Below are 25,553 nucleotides of genomic sequence, written 5' to 3' on the forward strand. Positions count from 1 at the left end.
TACTCATACACAATGAGGACTACATTCTGAAATAAATATTATCCTTACTCCCCGCTTTTTGCCTTCAAACAACACTTCAATCTCGTCATTAAAAGCAAGCTGCCCACAGACCAGGATCCACCAATTCAAAGGAACACAGCCCCTGCCAGAACAACAGATGCAAAACCTGCAGACATATCACCTATGGGCGAACACTTTTTCTCAAAATGATTATTCCGTATCATCTCTCAGTCCTTGTGCTCAGAGGAAACCTGCACAACACCTTCAAAAGACAAGCCCAGGTTAAATTCATAACTTTGTTAGATGCTAAAAATCAAAAATACTGGATTTATGGCTTACTACAACAATCTGTAACCCACTAACCCTCTTTTGTCCTATGACTGCAGCAGTGTTAACTGCCCACTTCACCTAGAATGGTCTCTTACATGTTAACTCCATCTCTTTAGCATAACCTTGTATTTAGCTGTAACACTCGGATTATCTTTCCCAGATCGGAAGAGCTCTGGGTAGATGGAAAGCTTGTCTCTCACCCTAACAGAAGTTGGTCCAATAAAAGATATTACCTCATCCACTTTGTCTCTTAACCTAATGAGTTATTCAGCAATATCCCAGGCATTTGTTGCCCATCTACTACGCACTTGTATCTAGATTCAAGAGAAGTGAAATGAAGTATGGGTTAAAACAGATTCTTCCCTTGTTGCTTTTTCAGGAATCCCTTTTGAGTGCAATGGTTTAATCGGTAAATAAGAGCCAGCAAAAGTTCCAGCTGTCCTGGAATCAAAGGGATAAAAGGAACATTGAGATCAAACAGTGCTGGTTTGTTATCCAGTGACATGTGCCGCCACATGATCCTGCTTAGTTATTATGAACTCTGAGCTGCACAGCAAGTATTTCATTCTCTCTCTACTTGGTGTCCATAGTTAAAGAACACAGTAGGAGTAGTTACTCTAAAAGGCTGATTTATGTCATGGAGGAATTACAACACATAACTCACAAGTAAATAATAGATCCCGAGCTTTAGTGTTAACAAGAATTTACTGGAAATCCAAATAGAATGAATTCATACTTAATGCCTCATTACAAACCAATGAAGAACCTGTCTGATTAAAGGGGGTAAATCCCAAGGACTATTTCATATGTGCTGTAAGCAAATCAGTACTAAGAGTAACATCTCATTATGAAAATAGGCTATGCTGCAGTGTCTTATTTTGGTTGACAGGTAAATTTGAGACAAACACTGAGGCACAGACTGGAAAGCTTGGAATTTTAAGTTTGCTTTAAAATAAAGTGCCCCTTGACAAATTAGGGGCCTGATTCTACCACCCTAACAGCAAGTAGCCCTTTACTGTAAGAACAGAGCAATAGATTCCAGTTGGACTACTCGAGCTGTAAGATACTTCTCAGTGTAAGACAGAATTGTGAAATTCATAACACTACAAAATGATACAATTTTAGGAAACAAGAAAAATGGGGAGGGAGAATAATATTCCAAAAAGAAAAGGAGTACTTGTGGCACCTTAGAGACTAACCAGTTTATTTGAGCATAAGCTTTCGTGAGCTACAGTATCGGATGCATCAGATGCTGTAGCTCATGAAAGCTTATGCTCAAATAAACTGGTTAGTCTCTAAGGTGCCACAAGTACTCCTTTTCTTTTTGCAAATACAGACTAACACGGCTGTTACTCTGAAACCTGAAATAATATTCCAGTGACTCAAAATAATTTGTTGTTACCGAGAGATTACTTTCATATTTTATTCACGATGTAGTTTAAAAGTTCTTAGATGTTTACAGTTATTAGGAATTCCCAGTAGTTCCATCTGTAGTCCTTAAAAAAAAACAAACAACCTAACACACATTAGTACTCATCTATAAACCAGATACTAGAACGCCTCAATTAAATAGCCCTCCTCCCTCCAGTTTTATTTCCTAGTCACGAAGAAAGGTGCAGGTGGTCAGACTTTATTCTCCATCTGTTAAAATTTAAAACAAAAACATGTAATTTAAAATACCTTCCTGGCTCGGCATCTTCTGCAAATGCCTTTTTATTATTAATTATTATTATTTATTAAAGATTCTTAGGTGACAAACACTGCAAGTGAAGCCCAACCAGAACCTGTTATACCAGCACCATTATCTGCTGCGCCTTTTAAGTGATTTCCTTCTTCATAAATCCTAGCAGTAAGACCACCTGGTTTAAATCTGCAAGCATCAGGTTTGTTATGACCTTCGCACCTTGCTAACACAGCTTCAAGTGCCAACTGCTCACCCCACACCCTTCTACCCTTAGAGATAAATGGACAGTACAATGCAGGCTGCTGCTAAGATGGGTCTTTCAAATGGAGATCTTAAAAAAAAAAACCACCCCCCCAAAGGTTCTGTATTGTCTCAATTAGTGTGCTAATGCCGTATCACTTGGAGTTTGTCCCCAGTGTTCCAGCCAAAACTTCTCCCCACACAGCTATACATGTTGGTTGCCATTACAGTGGGGCTGTAGGCTAAGACTTTGGAAGTGAACTGGGGCACAGAAGTGTGCTTTGAAAGTTACTGGCTCACATTACTGCTGCCACATGTTGCCTTTACCATCCTATGATGGAACAATGATGACCAGGAAGGCCTGGCAGCACAAACAGGCCACCAGCAAGGCACCCTCTAGAGCTGTACAGCAATGGCGTTTCGAAAAGCAGTGGCACAGGCACAGAACAAGAATACACAACAGTGTAACAGAGTATGAAAGGGTCACTGTTTTACCGGTGGGGAAAGTACATTTAGATTTGAAAAGATGTTACTCAGATTTGCAATTTCATCTTATCACACCTTCTCCGTCTTGTAATTTTACTCACAAGTGCTGCTCCAAGGACCAGCTACAGGAACAAACCGTAGCTATTTCAGGAACAAACCATACCTATTCACCAATATCAACAGATGCCACCCCCAGGAAAAGCAAACAGTGTCTTCATCCCTCAGATTGAGAAAAGAAACAGGTTTGTCTACAGGAGAATTTAAGCTACATAATCCTTGCATTCAACACTGCATGTCAATAAGTTCTCCATTACAGAACTCCAGTCTGATATCCCAAAGGAGGAAATATTGTAGCTGTTGTTAGTATTCCCACTTTACAATTAAGGTTGCCTAAGCATTTCCATTCTAACTCCATTCTGAGTTATTCATAACCTCCCAAAAATGTCTAACCTAGACTCTAATCTTTGTTCACAAGAGTTTTTTTGTTTTGTTCTTGAAGTCAGGCAAAATGATTGAGCAGTTTGAGAACAAAGTGAAAAACACCCATATTCCCTCCACTTCTCATTGTGACTTTTTATAGAAGACAAAAGTCAGCTTTAGTCCTGAAGCAGCTGGAGTAGATGGCTGAAGTTTGGCAGAGAATAGTCCTCATTAAGAAGTGCCTTTGAGCATTCCAGTAAAAATGTATTTTGACTGGACAAATTATAATTGTTTTTAAGAAAAGCCACTTTGCACAAGTACAGTACATTTTTAAACAATAATCATGCTAAGCTTGTGATTTTCAACTAAGGAAGACTGGACTACTCATGGATGGCTAACTTAGCTACATACTAAACATTTTCAAATCATACTTCCTCCACCTTCTAAGATCCCCACTTCATACACTGCCCAGCTGTGTAGAAATTAATTACAAGGGGGTTTCTAGCATATGCACAGTACACAAAACTACACCCATATATCCAAGGGTGTAGAAGTATATAATTTCTCTTCCTTTCCTTTGTGAAACAGAGCTAGTTTATAAGCACTATGTAAGTGCTAGGTATTATACTACTGTATTACTTGAGAAATATTTGCTCATATTCTCAGACCATTGTAATGCATACAAACATGCAAGCATAATTTATGTATATCCTGATTGAAAGTGTTTAAACCATGCAACCATAATGTTTTACATCTAGATCTGATGGAATATTTAGGTTGTTTCTCCATTGCCCAGATTCTGGCCCAGTTTGATACCAGTCTGCATCACTATCTGGGGAAGGGGAGGAGTTGTGGTTAAGGCACTTTATTACAATCCATGATATATTAAATTCAATAACCAAACTGTCGCTGGCTTCCTGTGTAACTTTTGGCAAGTCACTGAATTTGTGTGTCAGTTCCCTGCTGGTAAAAAGTAGATGATAGTCCTTCCCTATCCTCACATATCGACCAAACAAGTGCCTGACTAGGGATAGTAAAACAAACTACTTTCATAGTTACTACAGAGTGCAACTATTTCTGTTGGTTATCAGTCAAGATTAACACAATATTTTCTCAAAATTGGGTAGAGGCAGGGAAGATAGATAAATAGAGAAAGATATTGGGGGGGGGGGGGAAGAGCATCTTGGGGAAAAAGCTATTTCAATGGATTAGACGTCAGTTTACATTTACTTTAAAATGTTTTGAGTTTTATGGTTATGATTTCAATCCTTCATTAGAAAGTTACATTTTAATACTGCATAGATTTTGGTTTTAAAGAGCTGAAGTACTCTGCTGTGAGTCAATTTCAACAGCGCTTTTTTAAAAAATGTGGAGTTTCTGCAATTGTGACTGAGTGACTTACGAGCTAAGTTTTGAGCAGCTGTTTATAAACATCTTTTGGAAGCTAGAAACTGTTTCTCTGATTGTAACTTTATTCTCTATCACACGCACACATTGATTTGATTTACAGGGTTGCTCATGAATGCTAAGCTAATGGTACTGAATTTAAAGGTAGAACATTAAATGAGAATTTTAAGGACTTCCTCCCCTCAAAAAATAAGGGAATAATAGGATTAGGAAAGATCTGGGTGTGGAATTTTGATATGTACCCCAAGTGCCAGATGGAAAAAAAAATCACTGTGCAATTTGCTGTAAATAAAAACTGCGTTACTCTAGCTACCCTCTCCATGCCCATTCCAACATGTAAGTGGTGACTGAAAATGGGGAAAGATTTGAGGGAGTTGGACAGGAGAAAAAAAGTGAAAATTCAAGACTGAAGACTCTTGGTGCAATCACAGTCATGGAGATTTATGTGCTCTTGGCATGTGTCCTATGTGGGGCATGGACAGGCAGCAAGGAGACACCTCCATTGCAAAGGAAAGAAAGAAAGGACTGAAGAAATTGTACATCCCTGGGATTTCACATGCAGTACCCTGTACCTGATTGAGTATACTTTCTACCAACAATGTTGCTATCTTGTGCCTGGTTTACAGGACCAAATATACCACCTAGAAAACCAAAAAGGGTGCCTAAAGCTCTCCCCTGACACCAATCAATAAATCCATCAGGAAGCCACCTATCACATTATTACTTACCCATTTCCAAAACACTATGAAAACAGAAAACACTATGTACAGGGTAGTAGGATCATTTAACCAATCTGAAGAAAGAATGGGTTTTTTGCTTGTAAAAATAGATACAACTGTGTTGGGGAGGGAAGTTTATTGGTATGTTATGTTTCCGTTGATAGCTCACATTGTTGCTTAGCAGATTCATTCTAATAGCACCAAATATATATTATTATACATGAAAGATATTTTTCCTTAGTTCACAATTTTAAAGCTACCTTAATATTTCCATTAAAATGAGTTACCATAAATGAAGTTTAAAAAAAGGTTAAGGACTAAATTTTCTTTCAATTCTTCTTGGAATGTGTGGATTTGCTCTGCTTCAGCAAAACATCTAAAAAATTGTGCATTAAGCCAAGAATCTATCTTCCATGAAGACGAGAACACTCACATAGTCATAACAGCCACTTCATAAACTCCTGAGGGCTGGGATAGACAGACTTCTACTTGGATGCCGGTAGGAAGAAAGACTGCATATAACTTCAATAACAAGATGTTCATTGGGTCTTTTTAACCATTAGGATGCTAGTGTGGCTCTAAGCTGCTATAAAGCACTAACATGCAAAACATAGCTAGACATGCTAACTGAGGGGCTGCAAGGCGGGAGCAGGACTGAATCCTTCATATCACAGACAGCGTTACTCATCATCTCCACCGCAGAGGAGCAAGAGTGCTTTCCTGAAGTCTCCAGATGTATCTTTCTGTGTACGAAACATAGTATTAGTCACAGTGAGTCACAACCATAAAGACCTTTAACAAAAAAAGTCAACCCCGGGAAATACTCTAACAAATAACAGAGTTTCCACCCACAGGAAATCCATTTGTATGACTATCTGCTCAGGAATCACATAAGGAGATTCTCTGACTAACGTGTTACTTTTAAACATCCAGACTTCTCGTTTAAATAAAAATTCCTGAAAGATTTCAAATGGCAATACTGGAGCTGGGCCATTTACTGCAAGTTACAAAGTCATTTCTTCCATTTGCAAACCAACTAACCAAGGGAAAACCATCCTAGCCCAAAGCAGTACAAATTCAAACCTTTTACATATTGGAGGTGACCTTCAGTAAGTTAGGAGGGGTCCAATCCTACTCCCATGGCAGTCAAATGGGAAGTTTTGCTACTGACTCCAGAGAAAGGGAGGCTGGCCCCACTTGTTTTTTGTGCGTGGGGATGGTGGGGCCCCATTTGATAACTTCAAAAGCAATTTGACACAGCAGAATTGAAGGACTGCAGTGTATAAACATAACTGAGCAAGAGATGAAAATGGAGACAATACTATATGAAGAATACTTCTACAAATATTGTGCTATGGAAGAGAGTTATGGCTTATATTAAACAGCTTTTTACTTTAACAAACAAACCCATGGAAATCCTGTAATATCTGGTTTTCTTACCAACTCCCTTCCCTCTCACGTAAATGATTATTATTCTGCCTTTGTCTGCAATAAAACTTTCCCTTTGGTAATGATGTAAAGGGAGACTAGATTGTAATTACAGTCCAGCTCCATTGCACAACATTGCTTGCACCATGGGGGAAAAAATAATGGAACAGAATCACATGTAGGATTATAATCCCAGTTGATTTCCTTCTGCTGCTAACAGCTTCTCAGAGACATACAAAATGAAAGGAAAGGTGCTCCAACCAGGAAAGAAGTGTAAAAAAGGCAGGAAAGGAAAAAAATGTCTCTGATTTTATCAGATCTACCCCACTACTACACATTTGCAAGGAAATCTGAAGTTCTCCTTTTTAGGAAATATCTCCCTTCCAAACTACTCCAGCATTTAAGCCCTTTACAAAAATTCATTCATTCAATATTGTTCTTCAAATGTTACCTACACTACCTAAGCCCTAAAGGAGGAGTCTTATACCACTTATAAATACTATTCTCACCAAAGTATTTCTTTATCAGTGAACTGGATTTGAGAGAATTTACCTGAATCATATGATGCAAAGATTTCGCAAAATTCTTTCTGAATTCACGTCTAATGTCCAGCAGATCAATTTCGCTCCTCGAAACCATGATTCTGATCAAAGTATCATCATCGGTGCCAACTCCCTATGTTAAAAGATATTTAAATATTATTTTAAAGCATCTATTTATGCTGAGCAGGTATTCTGATCTAGAAAAAGTTTGAGAGCCCTCTGTAGTGTGGTTATAACTGGTACTGTAAATACATTCCACATATAGTGAGAATGTATATAGGTCTTCAAAGAACCACTGCATTGTATTTCTACCTTATCAGTACAAGATGTTTTGGTCTGTATCATAAGGCACTAAAATTTCAATGTGAAGTAAAGAACTGATGTTGTGAAGTGCTGTGTGCCCTGAGCGTCTATGAAGTTGAGGATGCTCAGAACCTCCCAGTTCAAGTTCACCACCTTGTAGCTTCATGCCATAAGTGCCCAAACAAATGGAAATGATCCAGCTCCAAAAATCAAAAACAGTATGGTATTGGCATTGGCATACTATGATCAAGATCAGCATCATACTAAACGATCCCCAATTCCATCCTAAGAACTGACTTTTTCCACTGAAAGTTGGAGCACAAAGCCCAGTGATGACTAATCAAGGCACGTGACTTGCTGTAAAAGTCTGAGTCACTGGTAGAAATAACTATTTTCAAAATTATCTGACTGCTCACATGAATGGAGACTGTGGTGAATGTGTGCATGTACTCTGTTCAGACAGGCGTTTTTTTGCTTTAAAAAAAAGTTTTGAGATATGTCTACACAGCAAAAGTTGTGCACAGGCAAGCCTATCCAAGCTAGTTTGGCTCCAGCTAGCATGCGTAACAATACCAACGAACACAGCACAGGCTTCAGAGCAAGCTACTGAGCTGAGCATATACCCAGTGTCCATACCAGATTTGTACTACCAGCAAAGCAGCCTGAACTCCACTGTCTTCACTGCTGTTGTTACCCAAGCTAGCTGGATTCAGGCTAGCTTCAACAGGCTACCCTGTGCACAGCTTTTGCTGTGCAGACATACTTTAGTGAGTTTTAGCACGGCTGAATGGTGCCAGATTGACAGCCCTGAAGTCCCAACCCGCTAATGATCAACCAGTCCGGTTCAACTCGGGCAATGGCAATGCAAGTTTCGAAACCAATATGCTTCAACAAGGTCCCAGATGAGCCCCCTACCCTTATCTCTAGCCCCTATTCTCCATGTCCAGTCAATCCTTAAACTTTTGGTTGTGACTGGCGGTGGTTTTCATGGTACACATTTGAATGTTTTAGATGGCTGACCTAAGGACACTCTCAAATTATGCCAAGAACCAAAAAGCCCCCTTTCTGACCAGGATCAAGGAGTGGAAACCACCTTTGCCTCTTTCAGATGTGCAAGCAGCTCTAGTGCAGTGTAGGACTGAGCCCTGTGTGCAGTCCCTGAATGGGTAACTGTGTCATGACAGATTAATTATATTAGTAAATTTGTCTGCTGAAATTATGAGAAAGTGGTCTCCTTCCAGATAAAATCTGTAGAACCTTAATACAAAATTACACACTTTCTATAGGTTTTTTTTAATCAGCCTGTAGAATTTAATAAAGAATCATATCCCTGCAACAGAAACCTAAAATATGGTTCAATACACCCATAGAAAGGTTTTCTACTAAATGCCACAGATTTGTAGAGTATTTCTTCAAAATTTCATTATATTTCTAGGGAACCCTATGTTTTCATCTCATTTACATTTTATAGGGCTTTTCTATAAAGGTAGTAAAACAACTATTCGTTAAAAATCCAGCTATCACTTCATGATTTCCTCCAAGTAATTACTCATGCAGACATTTTATTAATATAATTTTACTTCTTGATAAACCCATTTTAGACAAACGCCTTATCTTCACGAAGGAAAAAACCTATGGAGAGCCTAGTCATTAACCTGCTAGCTCACATGAAAACTACCAACTGCCCGCTGTCTTCACTAGGATTTTAACTCATGCCGACTATCTTTTCTTCCCCAAGACGACAAGGCCTAAAAGGGAGTGTGCATGTGTAGCTAAGTGAGGAGGGTGGGAGAAGCGAAGTCACAGGGGAGCAGGGGAATGAAGGAATCAGTAAAGCCAGATTGGTGTTTAAACCTCTCTTTTTGGTGGCTCCTCTTTACTTCTCAAAAATGGGATGGACTTCAAAAAACATTTGAATGAGGAACTAGAATTTTACTTTATAAAGTTGGAATATGGGTCTATAAATGGTCATCTTAAAAAAAAAGAGGTAGCCATTTTGAGGTCTGCAGATTTTACAACATAGCTTTTAGTCATCCTTGTTTTCAAAATACGTCACCTGCAGAAATTACAGCTTTCAGCAGAAGATGCTCCATTTTCAGGCCAGCAGAAGGCCCCTGAGGGCAAGATGGAACATTGCATACTGGGATATATATCGTCTCTAAAGGTAGTGTTTCCATATTGAGGATTATAGTGCCTACCCCATATTGTCAATTTATCTAAACTAGTCACAGCCTGGCAAAATTTGGGTGAATTTAAGCTAGTCTGTCTCTCTCTCTCTCTCTCTAATAAAAAAAAAGAGAGAACACACAAAGAATGAGAGGGGAGGAGGGGGGGAGGGAGAGAGAGAGAGAAAGGCATTACTTGGAGGGGAAAAAGGGTCTGTGGATAATAGGTACTTACCTTCATGGCATAAAAGAGAGATTCAGCAAAATAGGCAGGTACACTTCGGACACATTTCACTGAGAAAACGAATCATTAATAATCAGTTTCTATTGAACATATATGACAATCTGAGGGGAGGTAAATATTTTGACTTTCAAATTACACAATAAATACAAGTTTAAGCTTTGGAGCAGAAAACGTTCTTAAGGCTATCATGCTCTTTCTAACATCCCACTGCTTCGTTTGCATAGGTTTATGTCTGTGGCTCACTGACTCCAAAACAAGAATGATCAGTTTACACCCAAATATTTTTCTGCTCGTCCTACGTGGGATCTGAAAGGTAGAAGTTCTCTCTCATCAGCAATATAGATCCCGCTAGACAAACTCTACCCTCAGATTACAAATGTGCCAACACCTTATCTTCAGTAGGCTGGCCTGGGCAAATGAGGGCAGAGTTTGGTCCCACAATTAGATATTCGTTAACAGTGCTTTTGATGATGCATGTGGCTGAACAGAATCCAGTTCATTCTCCCGTAACAAGAGGAAAAGCCTATTTACTAAATAAAAAATAAGATTCCAAATGAGCTACTTATTTTGTAAGAGCGTGCGTCACTTTTTGACCAAAGTCATTCTTTTAAAATCAACAATCAAAACATTTTTTAATCTCGGACAGACTAAATGAAACCATTTCTGGAATACCTGCATCCTAGATCATTTAAATAGCTTTATTAAATTAGAGTTCAACTGGATTTACACTGAGTCAGGATGGCAACAATAAATAGTAATGTAATCCCCTGTGCAACTGGAGATTTTAGAATTTAGGTCATCGATTTGACAATACAGGTGTCAACTTCACTCAGGCTGTTGATCAGGTTACTCAGCACTGTTTTAATCCCTTTACAGGAAATGCCATTTCAGAGCTCACATTATAGCGCCTACAAATAGTGTAACAGTCGTAAGATTGTTAATTACCAATTGCCAGAAGCAGCTTCTCCAGATCCCCAGAGGTTTCACGGTCAATGGTTTCTTCAATTTGAAAGCCAGAGATGGTCATGTATTTGTCAAACACTGAAAAACCAAGGACAAGTACAAACTAATTACATGTATGTAAACATTACTACTTCTCCCACTGTCCCCCACAGTGTATGCTATTTTCATTCAAGTACCATATATTATCCACTGCTCAAACCCCATTCTCCAGACACTCTTCCCCCACCTTATTTTAAAATATATTTTTTCCAGCAGACTGTTACTGTACAATACAATTCCTCAGCAAGGAGGATGTAGTCTCCCACGTCTCCTGACAGTAGTTTACAGTCTGGCTGGCATGAGTAGCATATTTAAACAAGAACAACATTGTTAAAGAAACAAGCTACCTCACATCCCTAACAAAACTCTCATCTATATTGGATTATGTGGAACATTCTGCATTTAAACTCAATCAAACTGCCTGCACCATCAAATCTGAGCACTTTCCACAGATGTGAGACAACCTCCCCATCCAACTACCCAACACTGCACCTTCCCCCAGGCTGAGCTGAAGCTAGAAATTCAGGAGTCATCTCTACTGACCACTGTTTATATTTCAGAGTACCTCACAGCACTTATTACTGGCCAACGCCTCATACCCCAATGCCTTGAAGGCAATCAAGCCATCACTACCTTAAAAAACAAAGATTGCACAAATTCAGAAGCTATCATAGAACTGGGATTAGAACCCAGATCTCTAATATGCCAAACATAAATTATATTCACGCAGCCACACTGCCTTTCAGATCGAATGTGTCAAATATGTGTAGGCTGGTGCATTTGGTTATTATCCTGACTCCCATCTCAAAGCCAGGGATAGAACAGAGGATCCCCGATCTACTGCTCCCTAGTTGTGTAAACCAATGGCCAAGTTCTCCTCATAAATCCCTCTAGCACAGGCTTCCTGTTAGCTACGAGTAAGGCCTGTTTTGGTTTCTAGCGGTCAATCACCCTAAAGGGAGAAAGCGCAAGTAAAAGGTCAAAAGACCTTTTACTTTTGTGGAAGAAAACAAAAGTGAAAATAGGCAATGGAGTAAGAAACAATAAGTAGCAAAGTGGTAGGCAGGCAAGGCCGTAAACGAAGAACATTTCATTTTGTATTCCCTTCTGAAATGGTCTGTATTCTGCCTATTACAGATGTGCTTAACTTCAAGCATGCAAGAAGTGCCACGGGAGCACCACTCAAATTAAACATTTCTAAAGTGCTTATTACAATTTGGGATGCTATATAAACAACAAAACTGGTCTTAAATTGAGAAGGGGTTCACAAAATTCCATTAGTTTTGCAAATCCTCTGAACACAAAAGAATGATCAAGCAAAACCTTCCACTCAAAAGTGTTTCCCCATCTTAATTGGCACATCCTTCTGCATCAGAATTTGGTAAAAAAAAAAAAAAAAAAGACATAGTATACCCAGAAGGTGGGCGGGGGGGAAGCTACAGCATGCGGGGGTTGAGGGAAAATACATTAAAAATGCCCTTTATCCGATAGACGGGCTGATCTCAGTCACATGATGACTCATTAAGGAAAATGAGCACCACACATTTTGCTATGCTCTTTTTCAGATGAAACTAATAGCACATACACAGACACACTCCAGTTGTCCCCTCAGATCTATCACACCCCTCCTCCAAACTGGAGCTTTTCACTGCTACTTTCGAAGGCCACGTCTACACTAGCACTTACATCAGCAAAACTTTTGTTGCCCCAGGTATGAAAAAACACCCCTGAGCAACATAAGTTTTGCCAGCATAAGCTCTTGTGTGCACTGCACTATGTCACTGGGAGACGCTTTCCCACCGACATAGCTACCGCTGCTTGTTGAGCTGGTTTTATTATGTCAATGGGAGAGCTCTCTCCTGTCGGCATAACGCGGCTACATGAGTGCTCTTACAGCGGCACAGCTGTATCGGTACGCCTGTGCTGCTGGAAGTTTGTAAGTGTAGACCTGGCCTAAGAGGAAACTACTTAGGGGACACAAAGAGAAGTTCTTTAAGGGATGTCGTAAAGACTAGTGGGCCACAAATGCATAGAACCCTCCCCAAGATCAGGGAGCCAGAAACAGTTCCTTCATGGCTCCTCTCCTACAGGCTGCGCCCATCACACACCAGGCACAGCTGAGATTCTGGTTTTCAGGTCTACTTGCACCACTTTACCTACCCTTCCTTAGATGACAAACACTTCGAGTTCCCAAGATGGTGATGAACTTTTCTTCATCTGTTCCCCATTTCAGCTCTCCAGCCTTAAATAAGACCTGTTATAATTTCAAGAAATGAAAATAATGTTAGTAATTTCTTCACACATTCACTTGAAGGACTCTACACTCCATAACAATTGCAGTTGGAGGGGAGGAAGCTTGAGTGACATGTCCCAAAAATATACATGAGGACAAACTGGATATGCCATATCAACATGCACACCAATGCTCCATCATCACGACAGATACTTCTTGCCATCATCCTCCATCACCCCCACCTCTTTCCCTTAGTCCCCGTTTTAGTTTTGCCATCTGAGTGATACTCTATCCTCATTAACCCATTCATGCCCTGAGATACATGGCACATGTACAGTAATAGTCCTGCTTCATATAAACATGAGGTACCCTTCCAACAAATGTTTTAGAAACATACCTTCCCTCCCCGCTAAAAATAAAATTATATTATATTTGAAAGACCCATGTTAGCCATCAGGCCTGCTGCAATCAAGGTCTCCCTTTGACTAATCCAATTTCCACATGGTCCCATACTTAGTAAGTTTTACAAAATAGCAATTTATTGAAAGTGTTAACAAGGGCAAGATGTATATAGTAGCAGAAAGCTAGACTGTGCTCTGGCTAGGAAGCCAGCACTTAAAAGAACTTAAAATGCAGCACTTCACCAGGCACCATCAAAATATACACATACCACACCTACACATGCCAGACACACAAGTATTTTGCATCGGAAAGTCGAGAAAAACATGCACTCTAAAGCACACACACAGATTTCTTGACGTAAATTTAACAAGCTCTCATATTCTTCCTCTGCCTGTGTTATATTCTTGACCTGATTTATGACCTACGCCCAGATCTCCAGTCCTGTGCATCAAAACCACAGCTCCTAGCCACTGGAGTTCATGTCCTCATTTGATTAAAATTTTATTTTTATATATTTTAATTATATAGATCATTTTATCACCCCACCCCCATCCAACCCTCCCTACTCCCTGACTGCCCTGACTCCTATCCACACTCCCACCTCTGACACGTCCCCCAAGACTCCCACGCCTATCCAACCCCATCCTGTTCCCCATCCCGACCCCCCACCCCCAAAACCTCCGCCCATTCCAACCACCCCCTGCTCCCTGTCCCGACTGCCCCTGGGGACCCCCTGCCCCTTTTCCAACCCCCCTGCTTCCCATCCCCTTAGCATGCCACTCAGAGCAGCAGGACTGGCAGCCGTGCCGCCCAGCCGGAGCCGGCAATGCCGCTGCGCAGTCTAGAGCACTGGGGCAGGCTGGCGGCTCTCGCAGCCGCACTGCCTGGCAGGAGCTTGCAGCCCCGCCGCCCAGAGCGCTGGCGGCACAGCGAGCTGAGGCTGTGGGGGGATAGAGGACAGCAAGGGAAGGGCCGAGGGCTAGCCTCCCCGGCCAGGAGCTCAAGGGCCGGGCAGGAGGGTCCTGTGGGCCACAGTTTGCCCACCTGTGATCTAGGCCCACAACCTGCAGGAGAAAGTTTTCAGCCCAAAACTATCTGAAACAGCCAAGATGCAACATGCATTAAACGAACTCTGCAATCAAACTGCTGAGAATCTGACCACTACTATAATTAACAACAAAGCCAACTGGATCTGCTTAGAGGTACCATTTCAATTATTATATTACTCCTACTCCTCCTTGGAGTGCAGTTCTAAGAGTTGGAGGCAGAGCTATGGAAAATATAATTCCACTGCAGTATTCCACTCTCTGGAAAACTGTTCAGACAGTCGTATCTGCAGTGGCAGCTCTGGGACTCATGTGGTTACAATAAAGCAACATATTTGGGACACTTTCTCTTTTGAGAACTCCACCTTCTTTTGAATCATCCCTAAACATGAGTAATGCTCATGTTGCATCATCTAGTAAATTACAGGTCCTACACAAATCTTTTATGTCAAGGCTGGCCTGTATCAGAACATCAGATCTGAATAAATGAATCTGAATGCCCCCAAATTTTGCAAGTGACAAACATTTGAACATCCAGTGTTGGAAACATCCATTTCTCTCAGACATTTGTAGTGCTCCCACTGCCATACTGTTTACGCTTCTCATTTTATAACTGGCAAAATTGGGTTGAGGAAGACGTGGAACAGAGGAGAAGAGAGTCCTAAAACTCGTGTTTGAAATCTGGACCTGAATGTTGCAGCTTGCACCACCTCTGTTTTCACATCACTTGCAACAGAAAGGAAGCAACAGTTGTTTCCAAAATCAAGTCTCTGTCACATCTGGGCCCCACTTCTGCACCCATTTTATTTGTATATTAACTTGTATGAAACACACTAAAAATTTTTTTCACTTACCTGAGCATCTTGCTCAACCAGACCCTCATCAATTCTTCCATCAGGGTCTCTATTAGCCTAAAAATAATATCCAATGCTTAGTCCAAAACAATGTGGTCCAATATAATGAGCATAAGATTCAATGCCAAATAAATAATCAGTAATTTATGTTTTTCTGCAGTCTTATTTCCCTTCCCTCAGCAATAAAATGCTAGCACACAGCAGGGTGAATTAAGTATTCTGCCCTCCCAATTATAAACAAAAATGTACATATCAAGCTCTCTGTTATCTAACAGCTTCTCAAGACACCATTGCTAATTGCGAGTTACACCTGTCACTGGAGGTACCAGAGCAGAACTGGATCCTAAAACTGAACCACCATCACTTCCAATCCACTCACTGGGGTCAATCCGGCACCCTGCTACTGCCCCTCCATACAGCTCTGGTGTACACCAACTCTCTGGGTGGAGTAAGCAAGCAATTATACCAATCTCCAAGATTTATGTCCATAGGTGTATGAAAATAATTCAGAGTGGCCTCTTTGTAAAACAGATTTAGATTCTGAGTTATTCATCAGTAGTGAAATAAGCAAACACTGCCCTGAATTCTACAATCTAATACTGCAATCTCACAGATGCTCACGCACATACAAAATGAAGACTTACCTGAACAAGGACTACTAGCATCCTCTGATAGTAACCTGTTGTGTCTCCTGTGACATGATCTTCTAAGTTGGCTTCATATTCTGCAAGAGAACACCACCTTACAGAATTTCTCAACTCTTTCTAATGGAAAGAAGTGATGCCCTCACTAGTCCCCAAGAGACAGAAGAAGTTAAAGGCTCACCTAATCTGATCATCATTATCATGTCTAATCAGCCTTAAGGAGCCTTATAAGCAAAGGGCTGTATGCTGCCTTCATTTATATCTGCATAACCCAACAGCACTGAGAATATGAGGCAGAAGGTACAATTTGGCCTTTGTCAGCATACAATCACTAAGCCAACTATTACTCAAAGTCAGATCCAGGTTCTGTTCTCATTCCAATGTCAGGGCAGGCTCTGAAAGCAAACAATACTGTAGAATTCTGTACTAAGCAGGGAGTGTCTAGTCATATTCAGACGTGAAACCTTCCCTCCAATACAAGAGCCTGGATGCATACATAGTTAATTTAGCTAGTTGTCTTTGTTTTTAGGAAGTCCCCCTAACCATGGAAGAAAAAGGTTTAGTCTCTACAAATCAAAGGAAGAGCCACCTGGAGATGGGAAAAGACCCATCACTCTTATTGGGGTCACTGTACTCTCTGTGGTTCATCCCATCCCTAGAAACACAGGAAGAGATGCATTAGCTTTAGCATGAATAGCCTTAGATTGCGCAAAAGAAAGATAGCCCTGGCTGGTGCTCAGCAAAAATCTTAAACTGTTGATTTTAGATAAGAGTGTCAGTTCGTTATGTGGTGCCAACTTCCTCCTTCCCCATTATTGGGCTCCCCCCCACACACTTTAGAGTGAATAAAATCAACAGAAAAGTGCCAAATTTAAGTGAAATCCCACTATAAAAAGGAAAAATATTAAACGTTACATCCCAACTACAATTTGGCCCAAAAAAGTTGGACTGTACAGCTGTGTCTGAGCACTAGCCTCTGGCCGTGCAAGGGTCTCCAGCCCACCAGAATAAAATTCCAATTGTAAGACAAGTCTTCATTTTGTACTGCCATCCTCATTTCTTCCCTCAGCTCTCAAGTATGCAGTGTTAACACAGACACTAAAAATACTAAGAGGGCTAAAGAGAGGACACATTTTAAACACTGACTGAACTTTACCTTCCAGATAAACTTGTTTTACATTCCGCAGCTCTGCAGTTGTTCTGGAGGCAAGAATTTCAGTCAGCACTTTCTCGTTGGTCCCTGCTCCCTATATTAAGGGCACAAATACAAAGCACTGGATACAGTAACTGAGAGAAAAGATAATTATTTCTTAAACAACCCCAACAGCAGTATTCTACCTTACAAACTTTGGGGAGAGCACACTGTTTTCTTTCTACCAGCTGTGTACTCTTCTATTTGAAAAAAACCTCAGTTTTTAAGGTTTGGTTTGACTTTAAATGGGGCCTGACTGAAAACTCAATGGAAAGACTTCTATGACTTCAATGAGCTTTGAATGAGACCCTCAGTGCTCAAGCACACCAAGCTCTATTTTATTTAGGTAACATGATCTGTAACATTCGTGCAGCTGAAATGATGTAACCGTACTTCCTGGGCGACTCTCTGGTACTCACCTTGTCTTACAAGGTCTCACTAGGATCACCCGCATACACAGAGTCAACCCAGGAACTATGGCTACATCACTTCAATTGCACTACATTTACAACCAACCTTTTACTCACCATGAACACATTTTTTAAATAAAATTGCCTACTCAAGCACCTAAGAATTTTAAGTCCACGTGCTCTCATTACAATGTGCACAACAGTCACTTTCCACCCCTTTTAGTATAATGTTTACAAAACCCAAGGCAACACCTTATTTATGCAAGCCTGGATTGGCTGTGCCTGTAGGGGATACAAAATGAACGCTAATTAGCCCTAGCTCAAAATTATTTTCTTCAAACAAGAAACAGTCAGCCACCTGACCCCAGCAGGCATTTGCAACTCCTCTGAAATGAGAAAATTCTAAACAGAAATTTTGAGATATATTTATAAGTAATGAAGTCAATCAGGTTATGAACCATCATCCGAACACATACAGCTAGGATTGACAAAGGTGTGGTAACTAGGGTGACCAGATTGCAAGAGTAAAATATCAGGACACATGGGAGGTGGGGGGCAGCCACAGGCTCACAGCCCCCACTGGACCAATGGGTAAGGGGGGCACAGAGCCCTAGGAAGCTGTGAGGGGGGCACACAGCCCTGGCTCCGGCCCCCACCACATGCCGCAGGTCAGAGCTGCACGGCCCCGGCTCTGGCCCCTGCTGCAAGGGCGGGGGCCGTCTCAGGACTGGGATAGGGGGTTGGGGCATGGAAGCAGGGTGCTGACTTCAGGAGGGAGTTTGGGTGCACGAGGGGGCTCAGGCCTGGGGTTGGGTGTGGGAGGGAGTTCAGGTGCGGGCGGCGATTACCTCAAGCGGCTCCCTGGAAGTGGCAACATCTCCCTATGGGTCCTAGGCAGAGGCACAGCCAGGCAGCTCTGCACGCTGCCTCTGCCCACAGGCAATCGCCCCTGCAGCTCCCATTGGCCGCAGTTCCTGGCCAATGGGAGCTGCAGAGCCCCCCGGCTCTCCTCTACCTAGGACCCAGAGAGAGATGTCGTCACTTCTGGGGAGGGGCACGGAGCTGGGTAGGGAGCCTGCCAGCCCTGCACCAACTGGAAGCCTGGGAACCCTACTGAATATCAGGACACATGGCATCCCTACGGTACATCGGTCGGGACGCAAGACAAAGAGTTAAATATCAGGACGTCTGGTCACCCTAGTCACCATGCCTAACTTTTAGCCACCTAGAAAAATCACTGTGATTCACAAAACCTGACTTAAGCATGTGGGCTCTCTATATAATGAATGTGGAAAGAGGCACCTCAGATTGGGATGCACAAAAGCCAGCAGCTCCCTGCCTAAGCAGTCAAAACACCTAAGAACAAGGCAAGGAGATGCCAAAGTGAGGGGTAGGTCCTAAGCCCCACCCCACTCAGTGCTCAGCACCTAAGTTGGGCTACAAAGAAGCGCCTCTCTCTGCTTGCGAGTCTGACCTGCAAACCCTCTCTTGGCATTAGGCACCTGCACCGTTTTTGCAAGGAGGAGTTCCCTTATAACCTTTAGCCCAGAGGTGAGGGATTACCCGGGATGTGGGCAGCTTCCGATTTAAGTCCCCCTGCCACCTGAGGGGGAGAAAGGATCTGCCACCTCTGCGGTGAGAGCCCTAGCCACTGAGCTATGGGATACTCGGACACTGGGCTTCCTCAGTCTCTCCTGTTGAAACTGTTCTGCTGTGGATAAATAAAAACACAGTCATTGGAGCAGGGGGACTGGATCCTGGATCTCCCACCTCCCACACGGGTGCCCTAACTACCAGACTACAGAGAATGCAGTCCTGAAAATGACGCTCTTTTCCCTGCCAACCCCATCACTCATTATTTATCCACAGCTTCAACAGGAGAAACTGAGGGAGGCCCTTCCATCACCCATCAGAATATTCTACAGGACAGTGGTTACGATACTCACCCAAGAGTTCAAATCCTTTTCTCCTCATTAGGCATATAGGGAACTTGAATCCAGGGGTGGGGTCATCTCCCACATTCCAAGTAAGTGTTCTAACCACTGGGCTAAAGGTTACAAAAGGCAAGTCCTCGCCCTCCCCCCATTTTATGAGCTCACCTATGAGGGCCTAATCTGGCAGGTGAGCTCTGAGCATGCTTACCAGATCAGGCCCTGCAAGCAACTTAGGCGAAGGAGCACTTGTCTTCCTGCAGTTCATGCATAACACTGGAGCTTAGGCATCCAGATGCCTAGGGTGAGGCAGCACAGCGTATGCAGAGAGAAGCAGAAACATAGGTGTCAAGTGAACTTTTACTGCAAAAATTTAGGTGATGAACAAGTTTAGGTGCCCACAGGTCTCGGCAGCATCTGAGGGGGAGGCTGGCAAATGCCAGTGATGCCTGATTCTGGGATTTAGGCACCTAAAGTGGCAGTTAGGTATCTTGTGAATCTAGCCCACTTATTTTTAAAAAGAAAAAATGTTAATCTCACCAGCTTTTTTTAAAATCATGTATTCTATTTTAACGTTGAGTGTGAGAGGAAAAGAAAAGAATCTTGCTTCACTATTCATCCCTGCTCTCTTACAACCCTCCATTCTGCCCATTTTTCTTTGCCCCACCCCTTTTCTTTTTAAAAAACATCAATCAGGGTTGGGGAGGGAGGACATGGGTCTTTTTGCTTCTTCTCAGCCAGGCTTCTACTTGTTTCTATGTTCAATGTCCCTTCTCCTTCCCTCTCCAAATATTATTTGAGACGGTTACAAAAAAATCCCAGATTTCAAAGTCCATATTTAGTTAGGATACTATATTCAGCAGGAAGGTCCTTGGAAAAGCAGTTTACATAACTAATCCATTAACAAGTGTGTTAACAAAGATCTTGGGAGTTTATCTTTCCAGGTCACTTGGCCAAGTACTAGATGGTACCATGTCAAGTTCAATGTTCTCTGGTTTAATTAGTAAGTTCTACAAACAATTCAGAGACATCCATAGTCTAATCCCTGACCTTCAAGGTCGATGATGTCAGGGACAAATAGTAACAGTGCTTCAGAAAAGAAGTCAAGGCACACTGCATAACATTCTTATACTGTACGACTAGATAAGTAAAATATTAAACTGGTGCTATCTGATTCTTTTTCCCCCAAAAGGGAGCAATGCATTTAGCCAAAAAGAGAACTGTTACCAACTGCCAGGAGTTTAATTCTTCCTATGTATTAATAGTACATTTTTAGACCTGATTCAAAAAGGATAAACACCTGCCCATAAATTTTTACTTAGAGCACCAATTTACATGAGCATGTCACTGACTAACCCATCTTTGCTCAACGTACAGCTTCATCACTCTCTGATGTAAATTCACCCATTGTCAAACTTTTGACCATACTAAAAATGGAAGGGGGGCAGAGGGAGACATGGAGGTGAATATGACCATACTACAGAGGGACCTGGAGAGATTAGTGCAGATCTATACGAGGAAAGTAATACAGATACCCAATGAAGGGATAAAACCAATCAACCACTGCTGATACCACATCAGTGCACAAGAGGATCTTTCAAACAGTGGTTAATAATAGAAGTTTGGAAACCACTGCCCTAACTTTTATCAATTGCCCTGAACAATCTGTGGACCTTGAGATTCCTAGTATAACGTGAGTAAACTGTCTTTTCTGCGTGCTGCACAATAAAACATTATATTGAACAATGCAGTAAGGAGTAGTTTTTTTTTTTTAAAACAAAAAACACACAAAAAAACCCACTATGCTGAAATTAACAGCTACTAAGTAAGACAAGTCTCAAGGTGCATACCTTTTAATGCCCAACTCCACTAACACTGATCTTTTAACATCAAGTGTTTCTTTGAAAACACTGACATTTTTGTAATTCTTGATTTCTAACCTACCTACCTCTGATGAGTTCTTAAAAACAATTCAAGTCATGAAAATCAATGTTAGAAACATGAATGTAATCAGTATAGTATTTGTTATTAGTATTAATATGAAATCTCTAACTCAAATAAAGGAAACAGAAGCATTCTTAAAGCAACAAGATAGGAGCAAGAAATATTTCATTCAATTGTTTCATTTTCTCATACTCCTTTTACCTTAATGGCATGCTTCAGTTCATGGGCATCAAAAAGTTGCGCTGGTCTCATCAAAGCCACCATCAGGGTTTCAAATTTGCCAGTCAGTTCTGATTTCAGGTCATCTACAAGATCCTAACCCACAGAATAAACAGTGCTACAATTAGGAAGGAAATCATTTCAAAAGGCATGCAAACTAGCGAACAGCTGAGCTGTTGCTAAGTTTCTTGAGACAGGGGAAGTGTAGCTGAAAGTCCAAGGTAGAGAATGCACAGGTATTTTGTAACACTAATACATTTTGGTCTGTGGGCTTTAGAAAATACTCTGGTGATCCTCATTTGAGGACTAAAATTATTAGATGAAAGCAAAAGCAGGATACTAAACAGGATAAAAGTAATGAACTAATACAACTTCAGCAAACGGAGGAGATTTTTGCATGTTAAAAAATACTGTTTTTAACAAATGTTCACCCTCCCCTTCAACTGGACTATCTTATTCATACTGAACACAAGAACAATGGCTGAGCTTTTCAACAAAGTGTCTAAATCCCCAAACAGATCTGGAAATCTCTATCTAGATTTGGAGAAGACTCCATATGCCAGGGCCAATTTTCCAAAGTTTCAAGCCCCCATCACTCCAACTGGAGTCAACGGAGTCACTGGCACTTTGAAACTGAGGCCCACAATCCCTTCTCTTTAGTCACCACCGGTTGTTTGTTTCATTACTTGTATACTGGTTTTCCTAGTACAAGCTTTTGATTTTTAGAATGCTTGAACAATTATTTATCCTTGTTACCTATAATGCACACGGATAGTCTTAGTTTTTTAGCATCTTACATGCTAATTACAGCAGGTCCCCGGTATATGTTGGGGGTTGTGTTCTGGAAAAGGGACACCAATACTGAAATGACGTATACCAGGGACCTGCTGGAACAGCAGTGGCGTAGGGAGGAGGGGACACTTGGGTGGGTAGGCAATGATGGAGGCGGAAGGATAGGAGTGATCTGGCTGCCTCTCCCTCCCACCAGCCAGCCTTGCGGGGGCGGAAGGGGGTGGATGATAGATGCTCTGGCCAGGGGCTCCTGGAAAAATGGGGGGCCCAGTAAAAATGTGCACCAGTGCACCCCCACCACACACCCCGTCCAGCATTCGGCCCAGCCCTGCTCAGCCCAGCCACTCCAGCCAGGGAGTGGGATCGGGGGCTTGCCCCATTCCGCCCGCCCAGTGCTCCAGTCAGGGAACGGATTCGGGGCACGGAGGCTTGTCCCATTCCACAGGCTCAGGGGCTTGCCCCAGCGCTCCAGACAGGGTCAGGGGCTTGGACGCCCCCACATCCTGACCCCCTCCCCAGCTGGAGCGCTGGGCAGGCATAGTGGGGCAAGTGCTGCGGCGGGAACAGAGCTGGGGTGGGGTGGGCCTGGATGTTAAGTGGGTGGGCCGCAGCCCACCGGGGCTACGCACATCTGTCACATATACGTCGCTCATCAATAGAGAAATGTGTTCCACTTCACGTCGGTCCATATATCTGTCATTTGCAACTTACAGTACAGTACTGCAAACGACGCATATGCAGATCAGGACAGACGTGAATTGGAACACGTTCCCCCATTGATGAGCGACAGGTATGCGAAACAACGGATAAGGGGGAGATGTATACCAGGATCTCCAGTATTACAATTATTTAGGAAGTAGAGTTTAGCATGACTGGTAGCTAAACAAAATAAAAAAACACTGTGATTGCTATCAGGGAGGTGGGTGGGGCAGAAAGTTAAAAACAAAACAAAAAATGTGTTCTCTAACTGCACTTGCTATTTGAAATAAAGATTAAACAGATCGAAGATTTAAGGAGAGGTGCACTTTATCCAACAGTGCCAGGATAAGGAAATTAGTTATTTGTGTTTGTCTGAAATGCACTGCTTTTAATCTACCAACAAATTAAGTTTTACTCTCTTTTTGCAATACTGGATAGTTACAAAATGTGCCAGAAATCAAGGCACCAGAGAATTCTGTCCCACTAGATCAAGAATCACCTCTGGCATCAAAATACTCTTATATTCTCTGTATATCAGGAATAAGGATCAATGCTTGAAACACACAAAGAGTAATAGGAAAGTGAAGATGCCGTTTGGACTAAACTGGGTCAGAAGACTCCACAGGAGGAGCACATGGAAAAGAGAATGTAATGTCTGTGTGATAATCTAAACTGAATATTCTTATTTCATTGGTGATTAAGATATAGTTTTAAAGGAAAAGTCAGACAAAACAACAGAACCACAGGACCACATTAAATGAACATTCTACGGAAGAGTGGATGGACTGTGAGAGCGTTCCATTCAGCTGATTTGTTAAAGTACTTTCTTCCTCCTCTTACCCTGCCAAATAAGGTTTTAAAAGCCGCTGCAATTTGTTGGCGTTGAGCATTGCTTCTGCTAGTAAGAATCTTCAGGACAGCCTCTTCATCGGTACCTGAAGTTATTTGAAGAGGGGGAAAAAAAAGAACATGAACAGCTATAAAAACTTTTCTAAAAATCTAATGGTGTAAACTTTGAGAGGGCTGAACACTATGAAGAGTCACTAAATCAAAGATAAAAAGCAGACAGCAGTTTACTTAAATAGCCACTGATGAAAATTTCAGTACACCTCAAGCCATGCCATCAGATTCTGACACACTGGTATGAGAATAAAATGGATGGAGTTCTAACATGCTGCTCTCAGGCAGGATACCACTGCAGGTGCAGCTCCCAACATGACAGACAGCAGCCACAGAAATTAACCATACTCTGTACTTCTGTAAAACTTCTCATCTGTGATTCTCAGTGATTTACTTCAGGCTAAATGCACCCCTGGAGTTAACACCAGGGATGCATCTAGTCATTAACCCTGCTAGGGTAGCTATATGCTATTCTTACTTTATGTGCACCAGATGGCAAAACCCTTATTCACACTGAGCAGTTACTATTCTATTTATGATGCAGCATGAGTAGGGGTATCACAGTGTGGTCCTACATGGGTAAAATGAGGTACAGAGAGTATACCTATGCCTCACCAAGCTCAGAGAGGGCTAGATTCACATAGTCCTACCGGCCCTTTACTCTGATTATACTGATGCAAACGGGCCACAGGGCAGAGCTAAGTGCCCCCAAAGAACAGCACCAGGAAAGGGGGTTTCTCTGTAAGATACAGAACTTATTCCAGCTCTGCATTACCCCCACAAATATTCCTGATATGGAGGTCTGGTTAGAGGAGGGAAAGGGTGGATTGCAATAGAAGAAGTGTAGTAAGGGACTCCCTAAACCTCCACTGATTCCCTCCTGCCACTAGCCTCATAAAGACCAAGGGAGTAGGGAATGCAAGCTAGGGCAGCAGTTTTTGAACAGGGTCGTGCACAAAGGGGGCAGGGGGGGGGGAGCAGGGGCACGGACACCCCCCAGCAATCATCCGGGGCACAGGACTCCTCCAGCCCCAGGAGCGAGGATGGAAAGGGGGGAAGTGAGCTCCTGCCAGGGTGGAGGGAGAAGAGTGAGCTCCTGCCAGTGCGGGCATGAGGGAAGAACAAGCTCCTTCCGGGCCAAGGGAAGAGCAAGCTCCTGCCGGAGCCAGGGGGAGGGGTGTGGAGGGAAGAGCAAGCTGGGGCAAGGGATGGGGGAACAGAATGTGCCCCTGCAAAAGGGGCCAAACTTGATTTCCTGCACACGCCCCTGCTTTTGAATAAGGGAAGTGACTTGCATCTCCCTGTGTCAGGCTAGGG

The 25,553-nt window shown here is 42.2% G+C and overlaps 1 protein-coding gene across 1 annotated transcript in view; it reads right to left on the reverse strand.

The window, feature by feature from the left end:
- Nucleotides 1–5,407: 5,407 nt before the first annotated feature.
- Nucleotides 5,408–25,553, reverse strand: part of ANXA5 (annexin A5) — a 32,346-nt gene continuing 12,200 nt past the window's right edge. The window contains exons 4-13 of the mRNA XM_074950812.1: nt 24,177–24,271; nt 21,828–21,941; nt 17,306–17,396; nt 16,150–16,229; nt 15,506–15,562; nt 13,131–13,224; nt 10,914–11,009; nt 9,960–10,018; nt 7,267–7,389; nt 5,408–6,029 (exon numbers count right to left, since the gene is read on the reverse strand). Coding sequence (XP_074806913.1) covers nt 5,967–6,029; nt 7,267–7,389; nt 9,960–10,018; nt 10,914–11,009; nt 13,131–13,224; nt 15,506–15,562; nt 16,150–16,229; nt 17,306–17,396; nt 21,828–21,941; nt 24,177–24,271 — 872 coding nt within the window. The 3' untranslated portion in view covers nt 5,408–5,966. The remainder of the gene's footprint in view (nt 6,030–7,266; nt 7,390–9,959; nt 10,019–10,913; nt 11,010–13,130; nt 13,225–15,505; nt 15,563–16,149; nt 16,230–17,305; nt 17,397–21,827; nt 21,942–24,176; nt 24,272–25,553) is intronic.

This window comes from Natator depressus, chromosome 4 (genome assembly GCF_965152275.1).
Source record: "Natator depressus isolate rNatDep1 chromosome 4, rNatDep2.hap1, whole genome shotgun sequence".
Taxonomy (NCBI): domain Eukaryota; kingdom Metazoa; phylum Chordata; order Testudines; family Cheloniidae; genus Natator; species Natator depressus.